This window comes from Mixophyes fleayi, chromosome 6 (genome assembly GCF_038048845.1).
Source record: "Mixophyes fleayi isolate aMixFle1 chromosome 6, aMixFle1.hap1, whole genome shotgun sequence".
Classification (NCBI taxonomy): Eukaryota; Metazoa; Chordata; class Amphibia; order Anura; family Limnodynastidae; genus Mixophyes; species Mixophyes fleayi.
Window position 1 is genome coordinate 49,511,196 of NC_134407.1, and position 16,277 is coordinate 49,527,472.

The 16,277-nt window shown below is 39.4% G+C and overlaps 1 protein-coding gene across 1 annotated transcript in view; it reads left to right on the top strand.

Annotated features, from left to right (window-relative positions):
• The first annotated feature begins 686 nt into the window (after window positions 1-686).
• NOC3L (NOC3 like DNA replication regulator) overlaps window positions 687-16,277 on the top strand; it is a 40,889-nt gene continuing 25,298 nt past the window's right edge. Inside the window, exons 1-9 of the mRNA XM_075216433.1 lie at window positions 687-786; window positions 2,268-2,475; window positions 3,091-3,214; window positions 3,682-3,839; window positions 3,944-4,000; window positions 5,999-6,129; window positions 7,002-7,163; window positions 10,666-10,759; window positions 12,493-12,668. Coding sequence (XP_075072534.1) covers window positions 778-786; window positions 2,268-2,475; window positions 3,091-3,214; window positions 3,682-3,839; window positions 3,944-4,000; window positions 5,999-6,129; window positions 7,002-7,163; window positions 10,666-10,759; window positions 12,493-12,668 — 1,119 coding nt within the window. The 5' untranslated portion in view covers window positions 687-777. The remainder of the gene's footprint in view (window positions 787-2,267; window positions 2,476-3,090; window positions 3,215-3,681; window positions 3,840-3,943; window positions 4,001-5,998; window positions 6,130-7,001; window positions 7,164-10,665; window positions 10,760-12,492; window positions 12,669-16,277) is intronic.

Here is a 16,277-nt window from a genome sequence, read left to right on the forward strand (position 1 = left end):
GTTGTAAAACATTACAGAATATACTGGCATTATTTAAACCTTTATTTGGAAATGTTGCTCACAAAAAACATTCATTTTGCATTATTTTTATGTAATAACGTTTAAATTGTTATCCTTTGTTTGGCAGAGGTGCTCTCAAGCAACATCTAAGTGTATTTATAGTAGTTAGTTGTTCAGAAGTTCCAATAGATTGTGTATAAATATAATGCAGCAAAAATGTTTTCCTTGAAATTTTAAATGCTTGACAAGTAAATGGTTAATAAATAAATTTTGATGTTGACGAGTCACACATTATACAAGAGAAATTGAGGCTGCTTTCGCTAGTGTCTTATTTGGCAGAACTACAACAGTCTACACAACGATAGTTACACCTATTTTTATCTCCCCTGCTACAATAAGCGGCTTCTATCTATATTCACTCATTTCTAATGCGTTTCCAAATGAATGTGACCAATTGCTAAAACATTAACATTGATGGCCATGTGTAAATGTTTACAGCAAATATGCCAACGCGCGTTTCGCCTTAGGCTTTATGAAGGTACTTTAAACATTTTCATGAAGACCCATTATATCCCGACTTTTATGATTATACAACTCGCGCACCGTGCAACATATTGAAAGTATAACCCTTATGTCGCCGGCAGATGGCGCACTTTCAGGCGCCTCATGTTGTAGTTTGCCGGGTCGCTCTAGTCTGTGTTCAGCGTCTATCAGTAGGACGGGCACTTCCTGTATGCACACGTGTGTGGCTGAGCTGCCCATCCTCCGGAGTATAACATGAAGCCAGTGAGTAGCTAGTTGTCTGACATTCTGTTGTTATAACCATATGTCTGGGGCTGTAGTGGTTAATACTATCCCACCGAGCTGTCAGTTACATTTAATGTGATTCTGCAGATTACTGGACTGTGTGGGATATATTTCATTCCAATACTGATGAAGACACTAACGTGTGTGTTTATACAATATAAATCAGTATTCCATATATATATATATATATATATATATACTGATTTATATTGTCTGTTCTCACTCCCCATAGGTTTGCAAATGTATGATTACCTAAATGTTATCTGCTGATTACGTCTGAGACATGTTCTAAAATTTTAACAGCAGCATTAACATTTTAGAATGCAATGTTAGGAACGCCACCATTGACTCTTATTTTTATTTTGTCCTATTTTTCTTGCACTTTTTGCACAAATTATTAATGTGCAAAAAGCTCATTTAAAAGTGGATAGGTGCATATGAACCCTTATGTTTTGTTCATACAGAAGTGCTTGGAAAATGAGCAAAAACACATGAAAGCTTGATGCATTTTTGTGATGCTTTCTTACCATGATTACCATGTGCTGTTCATTGTGTTATCCTTTCATTGTGTTATCCTTTATAATGCACCAACAAATTATGCAATGTTATGCATTGAGGGATTCTTAATGGAAATAAAATACATATAATGAAACAGAAGGTAACGATGAGTTTATAGCTTAAGATGTTTGGGAAATAACTGATACATAACACTGAGGGAAGTTTTCTATGCCCACCACTTGTATAAGAGTTTAGGTGAGAAGGATGAGTGCAGGGCGGTGAAGAGAAATGTACAGTACATATTAATGTTATGGCTAATGCCAGAAGTTGTCTAAAGCTGACATTATCAGTCTAATATCAACAATAGTTGCACTTCTGACATTAGCCTCGGTGTATTGTCACACATGGGTGGATTGGTAGATGGAGCGAAATTATGAAGTTTACATTTTGTAAGGCCAAAAATGTAAATCTGCCTGACATAACTGGGAGTAGAAATAATTTCATGCCCTGATGTATAATCTGTATGCTGACACGTGCAGTTTCTGTAGTTTGTTGGTAATGAAAAGTGACTGAGAATAAGAGAACCCTCTTTATTCATGCACCTCATTTTACTGATATTGTGAGTGTGTTACACAAAGTCCCATGACAAAATCTTATGTGACTAAAACATAATGAAGTTTATAGACTGCATTCTCATGGATACTCGTCCAGTCCACATGGTGTTGAACTTGGAGGGATCTAAGTTTCTGGAGCTTCCTGGTTTATTTTCTTTGCATGTCCTCATTTAATTATAATGTCTTGTGTTGTAGATGGTGTGCCATCATATAAAGGGTTTGCCTATTTGTGGCTAATGTTCCCGTAATGCAGTTGATAGGGTGGGTAGGGTGCTGGTTATTGTCTGTATTATCCGCTCTTCAATATATTGATCTCCTCTTGTAACTTGTTGATTTTTGTCTATCCAGAAAAGAAATCGCAAGCAAGCTCCCAGCTTCCGCAAGCTGTTGAAGACTAGCAAGATAAAACTTGATAACAAGTTAAGGAACAAGCAATATAAGCAGGAGAGCTCTGCAAAAAAGCACAGAAAAGAGCAGAAGCAGCTCCGGGAAGCTGTGCGTGATGTTGGGTCCAGAGCCCCAATACCCCTGGAGAGAGTCCAGAAGAAACAGCCAGGTACAGTCAGTACTATGTTCAGTGAATGAAAGTCATATTTCAATAACATTGTGCAATGTTCACAAATGTACTGTAACTCATAGCAGCCAATCAGATCAAAGCTGTCAGTTTTCTAGCGCACACAGGTCAGTAAAATCTAACCTTTGTTTGCTATTATGGTCAGAGAAACATTTTTTTGTTGGTCTTCAACAACTGATGAGTTCAGCTAAACTATCAATCTAACTAAATCCGTATTTACACAATAGCACTGGTTATTTAATGTACTTACCTTGGGAAAGGCAGTGACCTATTCCTTGTGTGATTCTGTAAGTGAGAGGAGGGCTGCATGTGATGGGCAGTATAATGATTTGGTTAGGGCAATAAGTGGTAAACCAGACATATCAATGCTAGAACAATCTGCTTTTCCTATTTTGGTGTCTCAGGCAGTGACAGGAGAAGCTTTTCCTCTTCAATGTGACTGCTCTTTTCTACTTGGTGTGCAATATGACATTACCCATAACTAGTGGGTTCCTCAGTAGCGTAGAACAGTTATGGAGGTCTTCTGGCAGTCTGATCCGGGATGATTGGTGTGTTAAATACACATTATTTAAAAAAAAAATATCTTCCTTACTGCAGTTAATGAAGAACATGAGCTGGAAGAGGAATTCCTTCCACTGGACATGATAGATGAGGATGATCTGCAACTTATGCGAGAAATGGCTCAGAGAGCCTCCTTCCTAACCAGGGACCTCTCCTCCAGGTATGGACAAAGGGTTCTGTGACGGTGTCCAATTCATTGTGACATTACAATACATACTATAACATAGAACTAAAGGTTAAGCTTTCATACTGAAGGAATACTATTGCCAAAACTTTAGAGTATTTCAGCAGTTCCCTTAGATGTAGTTATTGAAGTCTTGCAGCATGCATCACGGATGTTGTTTTACATATCCTGGTTTTCACCACTGGGAATATGTAACTTACAATGTATATTGTCCCTTAAAGTAAACTGCTGATGAACAGGATTAGTAACAATATATAATGGTATTTGTGTACATATCATGGCTTTCAAAACAAAGTATGTGTAATATTTCTGAGCACTGTTGTTTTGAAGGCGTATCAATATTTTCTATACAAAATGAAATTGGAGAGCTTATCCTGAGGGAATGGTCATTGATCCCTAGCATCTCATAATGTAACTTGTAAGTCCAACTCTCCTCCTTTCAGTGAACCGGTTCATGCCACAAAAAGGAAGCAGGACAATGTGGTTGAGGCATATGAGAAAATACCAAGACGTATGAAAGTGGAACCACAGAAAGAGGTCATTCATCTACTGCCCATCAAAGACAAACGTGGCATTATTCCCCAGAGCATGGAAAAGCCAGGTAATACAGTTACACCTAGAGCTTTTATGTCTAGCATTGTATGAGACCGTGGATTGGTGGGTTCTGTTATCACCCAATCTAATGCACCCTGTTGTCTTCTGCAGTTGCCCCTACTGAGGAACAGGACATGGAAGAGGAAATGGACGTGGAAGACACTGGAGGTAACTATAGACTTCATCATGGTTGTCTTGTATGTAATCCACTTAGGCTGCATATTTGTCACATTAGTGGTGTTTTCTATTTATCTGAAATTGATAGAGTTAAAATGTATATTAAAGTAAGTTACCATTTATTTGTATAGTTCTCAGACAACATTCAGTATGTAAATCTCAACAAATATTTTTAGCCTATTTCCTCCGTCTACCGCTTGCAGATGCCACTTGTTTTAAATTCCACCTCCCTCCCCCAGTCCTACAGAGGTCCTGCACAGATGTAGTGGCTAGGTAAACCTCTTTCTGGGCAATTACACTTTATCTAGTGAAACAAATTAATTACAGATTTACAGGTCTATTGAAAACATAAAGAACCTTACTAGATGTATTTTAGTTGAGAATTAGTTAAATTATATATGCTCGGTGCTGTGACTTTGGTGCCATCAATTACAAGTTACTATCTAGCCTTGAGGGTCATAACAGAAGGTGCTTTTATGTTTGACTGGAAGAGTGCAGGTTAAACGTTCCACTCTACATTAAGAGCCAAAACTTGCAACTTAAAATGCATTATCAGCCAAAATTTGGTACATTTTCCTGCTGCCTTTGGCTTTGGACATAAGGGCGTCAATTTCATCAACTGGACCTGTACACCTATCGACATTTAGAGTCACGAAATCGGGACAAAATGAAAACTCTGCCCACAATCGGGTGACTTTGGTTAAGACTCTACCCACTTTTAAGTCACACCTCTTTTGCAAGGCACAAATCGAGATGTCCCATCAAAATCGGCACATTTGGGAGGTATGTGTTCTATTTGGTGTCTGTTTCAACAGTCCTAGCCACAGGTTCTGCAATGCTTGTGTTGTGATCTCACAGACCAATAGACAGTGATTGGTTTGTGCAGCACTCTGCCCTGCCCACAATCCGTCCCCACCTGATCACTATATATATATATATATTAAAAAAGTGTGAATGCTCATTACAGTACAATGGAGTTCTATGGGAATGGTCACAAGTACATTGTGCACTATGCTGCAGGGAAACTTTGAGAGCCCTCTGCTGATAATATAAGTGAGGACAAAAGTATAAGGTTTTGTTTGTTATTAAATATCTGTTTGTACAAACCTTTGTGGCTGAAAACAAGATGTAAAATTGTCAGTGTCTCTGCAGCACGTTGGCTTTGTTTTAACTTATTTTTCCCTGTCATGTTTTATTGCAAAGAATAGGGAATGTAGGGAGGGCGACAAACTCAATTGATGATACATGTCAACTGAAATCTGTAATCTATATGTATTGCAAATGAGTACCGGACCCTATATTTGGTTTAATAATAAAGAAAAAGGGTAACAATCTTGAATTGGCCCTTACCCCATACTGTGTTGTAAATTCTGTCCTAGTTGCAGCCAAAAGGGCAACCTGAAGGCCCTCAAATTCCTTCTCACTTGGTAATACAAAGAAAAGGTGATCCCTCAGCTCAATGGACGAGAAACAAGAACATAAAATGCAGTCTGAATTTGAAAGCATTTCCAGTACAAAACCGGGCTGTTGGTTTGTAATTCAGCAAAACATTTACTAAAGTGTACATATAATCATAATATATAAACAAATAATAAACTAAATACTATCTGCTCACAAATCACTGTGGATTGGAATCAATATAAATATGAAATTTATAAATAACTAAATGTTGTAGTGCGAGTGTGTGCGTGCGTATTTTACCGCGTGATCGCGCAATGCCACGTGTAGCGTGGCATACTGAGTGCAATCGCACGATAAAACAATATTAACCAATATGCTTTCGTTCATCCAATTATACAACTTCGACAATATAAACAGGCAATGGCAAAGTTCACAAAATTCCGCCATCATGTAAAAATGAAGTTCTGTCTCGCTTTCAGATCCAAAGTGCCCGGGTAATTCCGTAGCTCAACTAGGATGTGTAAAATGCTGATGTTGGGTATTAATAGTCCATTTTTAAAAACCTTTATTTACATTTTCCCCCCCCAGTTGTGCCGGAAGAGCCACTGTGTGTCCTTAGCACAGAGGAGCTGATACAGCATAGGACAGCCAAGCTGGAGGAGAAGAAAGTACACATTGCAGCCTTGGCCTCAGCTATACTTGCAGATCCAGAGAACAGTGTGTGTGGTTTGTATATCTTAGTCGATTGAAAGCTTTGATTTGCTGCTTTTCTCTGGTTTTTCTCTTCTGGTTTATTATGAACAGGAACAGAGGATTATACATTCCTCTCCATGTTCTGACAACAAAGACTAGGGCAAGGCAATATGTGCATTATATATTTTCTCTTTTATTATTTTTCTTTAAGCCTTCTTTAAAAATTAGCTTTCAAGCCTTTGTATGTTACAAGATCTCCTTTTACGATTGAACCTCTATCTTAAGCCACTATTTTGGCAGGGTGTAGCTCAGATCATGAACCATTCTGGCTTTAACCAGGCTATCCCTCTTGCTTCAGTTTCTGGGCATCTGATCACTAAAACACAGTAATCCGACTGAACGCTTTCATTCCCAGTGTAGAAGCAATGGTTCTGCATTGGGGTTGCCAAGGAAACATGGTGACATCACAGTTACATCACTGAATCTTCCTCCTTATGGTCGGGGAGACTGGAATCATGTCTCTCATGACAATTATATCACTGTTACAAGTGATCTAACACTGATGGCAGCGGAGGTGATAATCATGCATCCCAGCTCAAAATAAAATGAGCAACTTATTGTGATTTGCTACCAAGAGAAACCCCTTTCTGTCTGTTATATCCATACAGAGAAATGTCTCATTCTTATTGGGGAATGGGGGGGAAACGAAACCAGACAGCTAAAGCATTAACTGTGGAAGTTTATAGTTTATTTAATTAATTTTTTTAATACATAGACCATGACTCCAGTCTCATATAGTTATTACTAATTAGTATTAAGAACTAACAGTATTTATAGGTCTATTTGTATTCCATAATAACATTTTTTTTCCTGTTGTATGGTATCTTTGCCTGAACAGATTAGAAAGCTGAAGGAGCTGCGCGCTATGTTGATGGAACAGGACTCTACGGTGGCGGTGACAGTCCGGAAGCTGGTGTTAATTTCACTGATGGAAATATTCAAGGACATTGCTCCTTCCTTTAAAATTCGGCCACTTACAGATGAAGAAAAGAATTCTAGGGTGAGACGAGTTTGAGTTTCTGTCTATTTAACCCTCTGTATGGCTGTGACTATGCAATGATGTGAAAAAGAACGTATTCCCTTTCTCAAAAGGGGGATTTTACATAACCGGACACAATTTAAAATCATCTAGTCCTAAAATGTGATAAATGTAATTTCATGTGACCAATAACATATAACAGATATTAATTTGTCATTATTTAACACAAAATAAGCCAACACGATAAAGCCATGTCTGAGAAGTACACCCCATGATCGAGTAGTGGTCAATATATAAATATATAAAAACACAGGTTCAAAAGAGGCTGTACTTCCTTTTTCACATGACCGTACCAGACTGCATGTACTTTTTTTTTTTAAAATCTTACTTTGTATTCATTGTCTTTTCTTTTTGTGGGTAACAGATAAGTTTCCCCTTGTAGAGAGCTAATACAATCAGGGTGACATGAAAAAACTATAACCAAGCAAAACTACATGTTTTATATGCTTTCTTTTTTGTCCTGGAGGGCTGGGCAGGTTTGGGAAGTCTATGCCCTTCTGTTCCAGTAACAGGCCAAGGACATTACTTCATGTACTTTTTAAACAATGCCTCACTGCATATTTGTAATGTTATCTCTGGGGGAGTAGTGTGCAGCGGCCGTACGCTCTCTGATGAGTCCTCGTCAGCTGGCAGAACATTACACTTCTGCTGAGCAGCTATCTGCTAACCATTATGTACAGTGTGCTTCCATACAATGATATAGGTTTTCATTGTGCGGCCACTGGAGCCAAAATTATAGATTTTCTTTTCCTCTGCGAGTGGAACGAAGATGGGGCTCTATGCTCTGGGTAGTCTCATAGCAGTGATTTAAAGTGTTGTTTGGTGACTAAGACTGTATTGAATTCTATGAGAAAGATGTGTGTGGGATGGAATGTTAGTTATGTTCTGGTATTGGGTGGGGGGGGGGGGGGGTGTGTGGATAAATGGGTTGTGGCAACTGTGGAGCCTTCCCAGATAACGCTTATCAGCTGCATTTAGAGAACAATCTACTCATGTATAACTTTCACTTCTCGGGCCAAAATTATTTGCTTGATTTAAATATTTGTGTGAATCATCTTCAGGACTTGGGGCTGTAACATATTGCTGTATGTAGATAGTATATAGCTCTTTCCCTCAGAATATTATCATCATCACCATTATTTATATAGCGCCACTATTTCTGCAGCGCTGTACAGAGAACTTGCTCACATCAGTCCCTGCCCCATTGGAGCTTACAGTCTAAATTCCCTAACACACACGCACACGGGTCAATTTGTTAGAAGCCAATTAACCTACCAGTATGTTTTTGGAGTGTGGGAGGAAACCAGAGTACCCGGAGGAAACTCGCGCAAACACAGGGAGAACATACAAACTCCTCACAGATAAGGCCATGGTTGGGAATTGAACTCATGACCCCAGTGCTGTGAGGCAGACGTGCTAACCACTGAGCCACCGTGCTGCTCATAGAATATTCCATGAACTATTTGTTCCCTATTGAAAGATGGCTTTAGGTTGCCGAATCCATCATTTGGAATGAATACATAATTGTATTTCCGTTATATTAAACATCACTGTAGAGAGTTTTATGCAGGGCTATAGTGCAGCGACCAGGGATGGTGGGAACGTCCCCACCCTATATAGACACAAAGGAGTCATGGCTTCTCATCTCCCGGCTTCAGTGACAATTAGACTGGGCAGCTTACAACAGCACTGTGTTTTATTATACATATGTATACAGGTATTGTGCGAGCTGTCATTTTGGAATTAGTTAAAATGGTTTTCCAGTTTTATATAATATATTTTTTCTGATCATAGCAGAAAGTAACTTGCGATCTGTTCTCGGATAAGGCTTCTCAGGAATAGCGTAGAATCCACTTCAGCATCTAACTGTTCAGTGGCTAATTGTAACCTCAACATGCCGCTGTGATTTTGTGCTTGATGTATGGAAGTGCCATCTCTGTGCATCTATCATCTGAGCACACAAAATATAAAACCAGCTGCTGCATATTCATTATATTAACTATGCATTGACTGTTTCTAACGTCAAGCTGCTGTTGAAATTGGATGTTCATTGAGTGGGAAAAACCACAGGTGGGGCACATAGTTGGAAAACTACAGGAAGACAGAATGGTGTGACCACAAGGAAGGGGGGAAATAAACAAATGGAGCTAAGAGAGGAAAACCAACAAGATATAAAATATTCTTGATATATCCTCATTCCCCCTTATATTTGGTGGGGGTCCCTCTTTGTATCGAGCAGGGTTACAGTACTTATGGCTTAGACCTCTGCTGGTCCGCTCATCTACATTCATGCAGCTCCAAAGCCGGAGAAAACCAGAGCAGTGGAAGATAAAAGCCGGTTGCTATATATAAAAGTGAAAAACCCCCTTTAAGTGGAAATAAATATAAACAATACTATAAACCACTTACCCACTAGCCAGTAAGTAATCAGCGCAAAACCAAATGGCCTCTCCTAAACACCAATACTATTTTTTGGTCTGAGGGATAATTTAGAGCAGGCCTGGCCAACCTGTGGCTTTCCAAGTGCTGTGAAACTACAAGTCCCAGCATACTTGGCCAGCAGATAGCCAGCCTGGAGAGCCACAGGTTGGCCAGGCCTGATTGAAAGTGTCCCTGCCATTCACACACAATAGAGGCAGCCATGGTGTGACCTGAACCAATATTCACAGGCCTCCCATGTATCCTGGGTTTTCCTGGACGGTCAGTGGCCTATTTTCACTATCGTCTTAAAGCGCCATGATTGCTTTCAAATTAGTTAGACTGCACCCAAATTAACCTGGAGATAATACGTTCCTATAACTGTTTTACCTTAATTGGGTTCCAGTAGGAAATAAGGGATGGATTCAATGTCCTAAGCAGACATCCAGTCACATGAGTATTCCGGTTTTTGTATCTAATAATTATGGTAGCCCCAGATATTCATGAAATAGAGACTGTCACTTTAGCGGGAAGCAATGTGTTACTTATTTCACTGGTGAGTTCCTAGACTGGATTCTCATGAAGATTGGTGCTCCCTGTCCTCTCTCAGGAGCCCCCTCCGCAGACTAGTGTGCCTAGGTGTACAGAGACATGGGAAAATCTGGAGAGGCGGCTGCGTTCGGTTTAGCTACACTGACTGCATAATTTAATCTTGCGGGGACATTGGGACTGGTAATTACATGGGGAACTTTTGTGTGTTTGAAGGTTTCTTTAAAATTGGATAAAGTGCCTAGAAATGTATTAGTTCTCCTAAGGGCAAAATGCAATCTATTGAAAATACAGCAGACCTTTTCCTGTGCGTGTGGGGGGAGGGGTGTGTGTGACCCTTCGTGCACAGCAAGCAACACACGTGCACCAGATGACTTCTTGTAGCTGACCCCATACATGGACACGTGGATTATGTAGCTGTATATTTTACTGGCACACCATTCAGACATATTTTCCGTGCTATTATTGATACCTCTAATTTTATTTTGGAAAACAGGTCAAGAAAGAAACTCAGAGAGTGAGAGAATTTGAAGAAGGTCTAGTCAGTCAATACAAGTTTTACCTGGAAAATCTGGAGCAATCAATAAAGGGTAATGTCATATGTGTAACATGTATATAATGTGTCAAAATCTTTGCTAATCTTAAACAGTTATGATGCGTGTATAATATAGTTTTGTTTTTTAAGTTGGCAAATTATATATGTGTGTGTATAATATTATTACCATTTATATAGCGCCACTAATTCCGCAGCGCTGTACAGAGAACACACTCACATCAGACCCACACACACACACCATTATGTTTTTGGAGTGTGGGAGGAAACCGGAGCACCTGGAGGAAACCCACGCAAACACGGGGAGAACATACAAACTCCTCACAGATAAGGCCATGGTTGGGAATCGAACCCACGACCCCAGTGCTGTGAGGTAGAAGTGCCAACCATATATATATATATATATATATATATATATATATATATATATATGCTTCCACACACCTGTGTCTCATATGCTAATTAAGCATATAGTATTATCAGGGTCATGCATAAAGCTGTCTTTGTTGCCTGTACATAATGTAACATGGCTGCAAGAGGAGGGACCTCAGTGAGTTTGAAAGAGAGGTGGTTGTTCGGGTGCATTTGACAGAAGCTTCAATGACAAATACAGCTTAACTTGCCAATGTCTCACAAGCAGTGGTATGTAAGGGGATGTCTGCATGGAGCTCAGAGGGGGAAATATCAGCAAAGGGGAACAGTAGGCAGGAACGTACACTAAGCATTTATTTGAAACCTAAACGAGCAACTGCAGATTTCAACCGGTTGCATGAGCAGCCAGTTTCATTAAAACATGTCGGACAAGGGCTAAAGAGAGCTGAATATCACAGTGTGATTGCAGTGCATGTTTGTGAGCTCAGGCAATAGACTACTCAGCCCTAGAATGAGGTAACAGGGTCCCATGTATCGTCCTCATCATGTGGACAAGTGCACGTTATTTTCAATCAACTAGTGATCCCCCAAAAATGTAACCTTTATATGTATTCCATTACTGCGTTTCTTGCTTTTATTTTAATATCTAATGTGTAGTGTTCTCAAATGTAGGAAAGGTCAAAGGATTCAGAAGTGAGGGTTTGTTGGTTATTTCAGATCTGAAATAATGAAAAAAACAAATGTAAGATCTGTAGTACTTTATTGCTATATCCCCCAGCAGGCCAGAAAGGGGGGGACTACTCATATGGTTTCATTTTTATGCCACCTGTTTGTTCTAAGTGGAGCTGAAGTATCCACTCCAGTTAGAGCTGAAAGTAAGTTCCCTGTGGTGTTTTCTGTACATTGAGTAGCTCTCTGCAGGGTGACCCTGGTGATCTCCATCCTACATGATCTGCAGAGTTATTCATCTCTGCGAAGCCACCAATTCTATTCACTGTGAAAACCTATTGTACTCTTCACTGGCCTGGCTTAGTAACCTATATCTCCCCATGATCAAACCTTCAATATATTTTTGCTTATATTTTTATGAATATACATATATATTGGTGGACCCTGTATATAAAACATATTGTGTGTTTTGTTATCTTTTTTTAATAAATAGTAGTAACAAAGTGTAGTCATTTGTAGATCCCAGCTGTTCACCCATCAGCTTGTAAGCCAAATATATCATCTGTCCAGCTGCTGGCAGTGGCACCTGGATCCCAAGCAGCTGGTTCTGACTACATAGGTGTGACTGGTGCAGGGGAAATCTACAAAATATTTATTAATGTCTATCAATTTTATTTTGGTCATTTAATCCTCCTATAAACTCTGTCTCACAATGTATATTGCACACAGATTGGAAACAAATGAAGAGCAAGAAGAGTGAGGTGGTGTCGCTGAAGGCGTACAAAGGGCTGGCCGAGGTGTCAGTGATGTGCTTGTGTGAGCTCATGGTCTCGCTCTCCCACTTCAACTTCCACAACAACATCATCGTCCTTGTGGTACCACTCGTCAATGACCAGTGCAAAAAGGTCAGCAGTCACTTCTCCGAGCTAATGAGCTTTTATATTCTGATCTTCAAGTGGTTTATGAGTAATGCCGGACACACAGCCTGATGCACTTATCCTGAGGATGGGATCAGTGTCTAATGTGGTCACACACCAAGTTGGTCAAGATCTAGCCATTCAGAGTGTAGGCCAAGTGACCAGATCTCTCCTGGTGCACATTGTTCTATAGTGCATTTACCAACATGGCCGATGATGTGATCGAATTAACAGCAACACATGTGGCAATATACATCTTCCCTAATAATACACCCTGGGTAAAATCCTAATTACACTGTAAAGATATTAATGCATCCAGTTTTCAGCTATAAAACTGTGCCCTTTCTGCCTTAGGCAGCTCTCGGTGTGGTACTGATCGCATGTGGTCATTTAGAGCCTATCAGCTGAAAGCTGGCAGCTTTATGTCCAAGGATGTTCCTTAGGGAGCACACTGAGCGTGCTCCTGCCAGTACATGGGCTGTTAACTGTTCAACACCTGTGAGTATTCATGCAGACATATAACACGGTGAATGTAGAAGACATGCTGCAGCTGTAACACAGTGAAAGTAACAGGTTTAGTTATATGTTGTATGCTCTGATATCTATTTAATTGACGAGTGTATTTAGATGTATTTTCTATTTTTTGGAAAGGTAATTACTCTGAAAAAAGAGTTTTGTCTTCTTTGGGTGTACAGGGTTCATATTATGCAATCTGTAGTGCTGTAAGATTTCTATCAGTCCCAGCCTGAGTTCAATCTATTCCCTCCCTCCTCCAGTCAGTGTAGCATTACAGTTAGCACTAGAACCATACAGTTCTAGTGCTCTGTTTATAGGATTAATAACTGAAAACTGAAATGTATCCAGTCTCTCACAAAAAAAAAAGGACCATACGCTGTTTGTGTACCATATACAACATTAGTTGTGATGGATTGATACAACAATCATTTGGTTCAGATCTGTCCAATTCCTTGGCAGCAGTTTGTTAAATATTTCCTGTTACAGAACGAAGACTGTCCATAGGTAAATTCATAGATATGTATTTTATTTTTATGTGATCACTTAATGTTATATTCATTTACCCCTAAGAGTCACTTCATGTAATTTCTGAGGTTATATTGTACACACCTGTAGTATCAGGTTTTACAATACACAGTAAACTCGACCTGAATGCATTGGAGCATCCCAAGTCAATTACAATACACACAATGCAAATATATATAATGTTCACTATTGTATTCTGTACCCACATCCAGTAGGACGGGACGCTGGACACTGTAACTTGTGCATTAATATTTCACCTATAAATGTCTAGTTTTACTAGCTTTTATTGTGTATCGTAAAATACTGTTTGAATGGGTGGTTTCCTGTAATGCCGCAGTATGGATATGCTGAATATTTCTGGACCATATATTTTATATAGTTTAGATGTATAAAAGTCTGTCATTTGTCTAAAAATGATTGGTACACAGACATAAGGCTGCCATGCCAGGTTTTCTGGTCAGAAACAGACTTGGGTCAATTCAATTCGGCCTGCACACTATTACTGTTAGTACAGTACAAGTGCGCAGTGTTACCGTAGTACAGTAATTTTAACGCTGATTTTTGCTTGCACCTCTTGGGGCCGCGAGTAAAAATCCGGGTTATAATTACCGTATTAAAGGTAAAATTACTAACACCACGTTAATCCTAGACTAACGTGGCCGAATTGAATCTGCCCATTAGTGTGTTTTGTGTCGGTACATGTATTTCATGTTGTTGACTGCTAGAGGGAGTCAGAGCTCCAGCCTTCTCGCTCAGTGTGGGAGATGGCTGTGAGAGGATTAGCTCTTGAGAAGAAACATATGTACGACACTGATCAGGAATGTGGTCTCTCAGACGGACATGGACTTCCTAGTGATAGTCACTTTTCAGAAGCTGAGGGTTAAATGCATTATTTTTGTTTTGCTACACATCACTCAGATAGTTTCCCTGTTAAAACGAGTAACTTGCAGTATCACAATATTTAAAGACTTCGAGCCTAGTCATTTAGAAATAAGTCTTTATTTTTGTCTCTGAACCACTAATGGGTGATACCTTATTAAAGGTAGGTAAGCTTGTATTGAACGTCCATTACCAAATACCCACTCAGAGCTCTATGCACTGACATGCCCTATAGTAATTTTGCACATGTGTTTTTTTAAAATCAAATATTTTTATTCAGATTTTCAGACCGTACAAAATAACTTGGCACACAGTTCCATTTCTGTTGTGTCCTGCACAAAAAATGCATATAAAATGTTGAGCATATAAGCAACATACAGTTCAAGTAAATGTCCAACGTAACTTTTGGCCCAAACAGCATCCCCTCCCACCCCCACCAAACACTGTGACCCTCGACCCTAGTATCCAGGCATCCAATAGATGCATATACACAGGGTATGTGGAACAGCAAACCTGGTTTTGAACATGTTTACTGTGGCAAGGTGGTGAAACAGTGATCTGAGCAATCTAGGAATAGGGACAGGTTCAAGAGATGAATCATTTACATAGAGGTAACGGCGATCAATATCCAAAATGTAGGTAATTATTTCCCATTGATATGTGAAACTGAAGGTTTTATCATTTTATAAATGAATTACACTATTGTTATAATGTAATCTTGGGTTAATATAAGACTAGAACCTTCCCTATCGGCTGCTCCTCTCTCCTTCACAAATCATATTGTCCATCACTGGTATAAAAACCTCAAAGACCTAGATACATTTGTAGCTATACTACTCCCTCTCCAACATTGCTGCTAATAGGGATAGTTATTCACCAAGGTCAGTGACTTAAGACGCAAGAGGAACTTTTTCTGGAATACATTATTCATGTGACACAACTATAAAGTTCCATGAACAAAGCTTTTCTGTCATCTAGGGAAATGTGGATAGTGCAGTTTATTCTCTACTATAATGTATAGAACATATTATAATTATTTTGCTCCACAAATTATTGCAAATATTTTTGTTACAGCTGTTTGGTACTGACAAAATAGGACCATAAAATATGTTCCAGCAAGCTCTGTTTTCGAAAATTGTTGCAAATCTACTATCAGGTTCTCCAGAATGGAGGGTTTGATCTACGAATAGGCAGCAAACCAAGCCCAAGTTCAGCCCTGCACCCCTGTTGCCACCAGTCCAAGCAGGTGACATTCGTTTTGTCATCTCAAACCTCATATTCCTGATGCGGCACAATGACCAGACCAGGGGCAGAGTTTACATTGGACTCAGATTGTGGCCTACTGGTGTGTAGTGCCGTGAGAGAAACATGTACCTGGGGGCTCTCGTTCATTCCATTTAAAGTGGATCAAGGGGGGTAGTGCAGCATTTAAAAATATCTACTATAAAGGAGGATACTGCTAGCTTGTGTATAGATGGAAGAAGTATCTGCAGATATTAGCACATCACATTATACAGTTGTCTTTATAATACTTCATTATGCCAACTTGCTGTGACATGTTTCCATAAATGGAACAGATTTTTTGGTAACCCTACATAACACAGTTATGGCCAAATAGGCTGTTTTAGACAGAACGGGCCACAAAATCTGTATTTGTGACTATTTAGGTCATGTTTT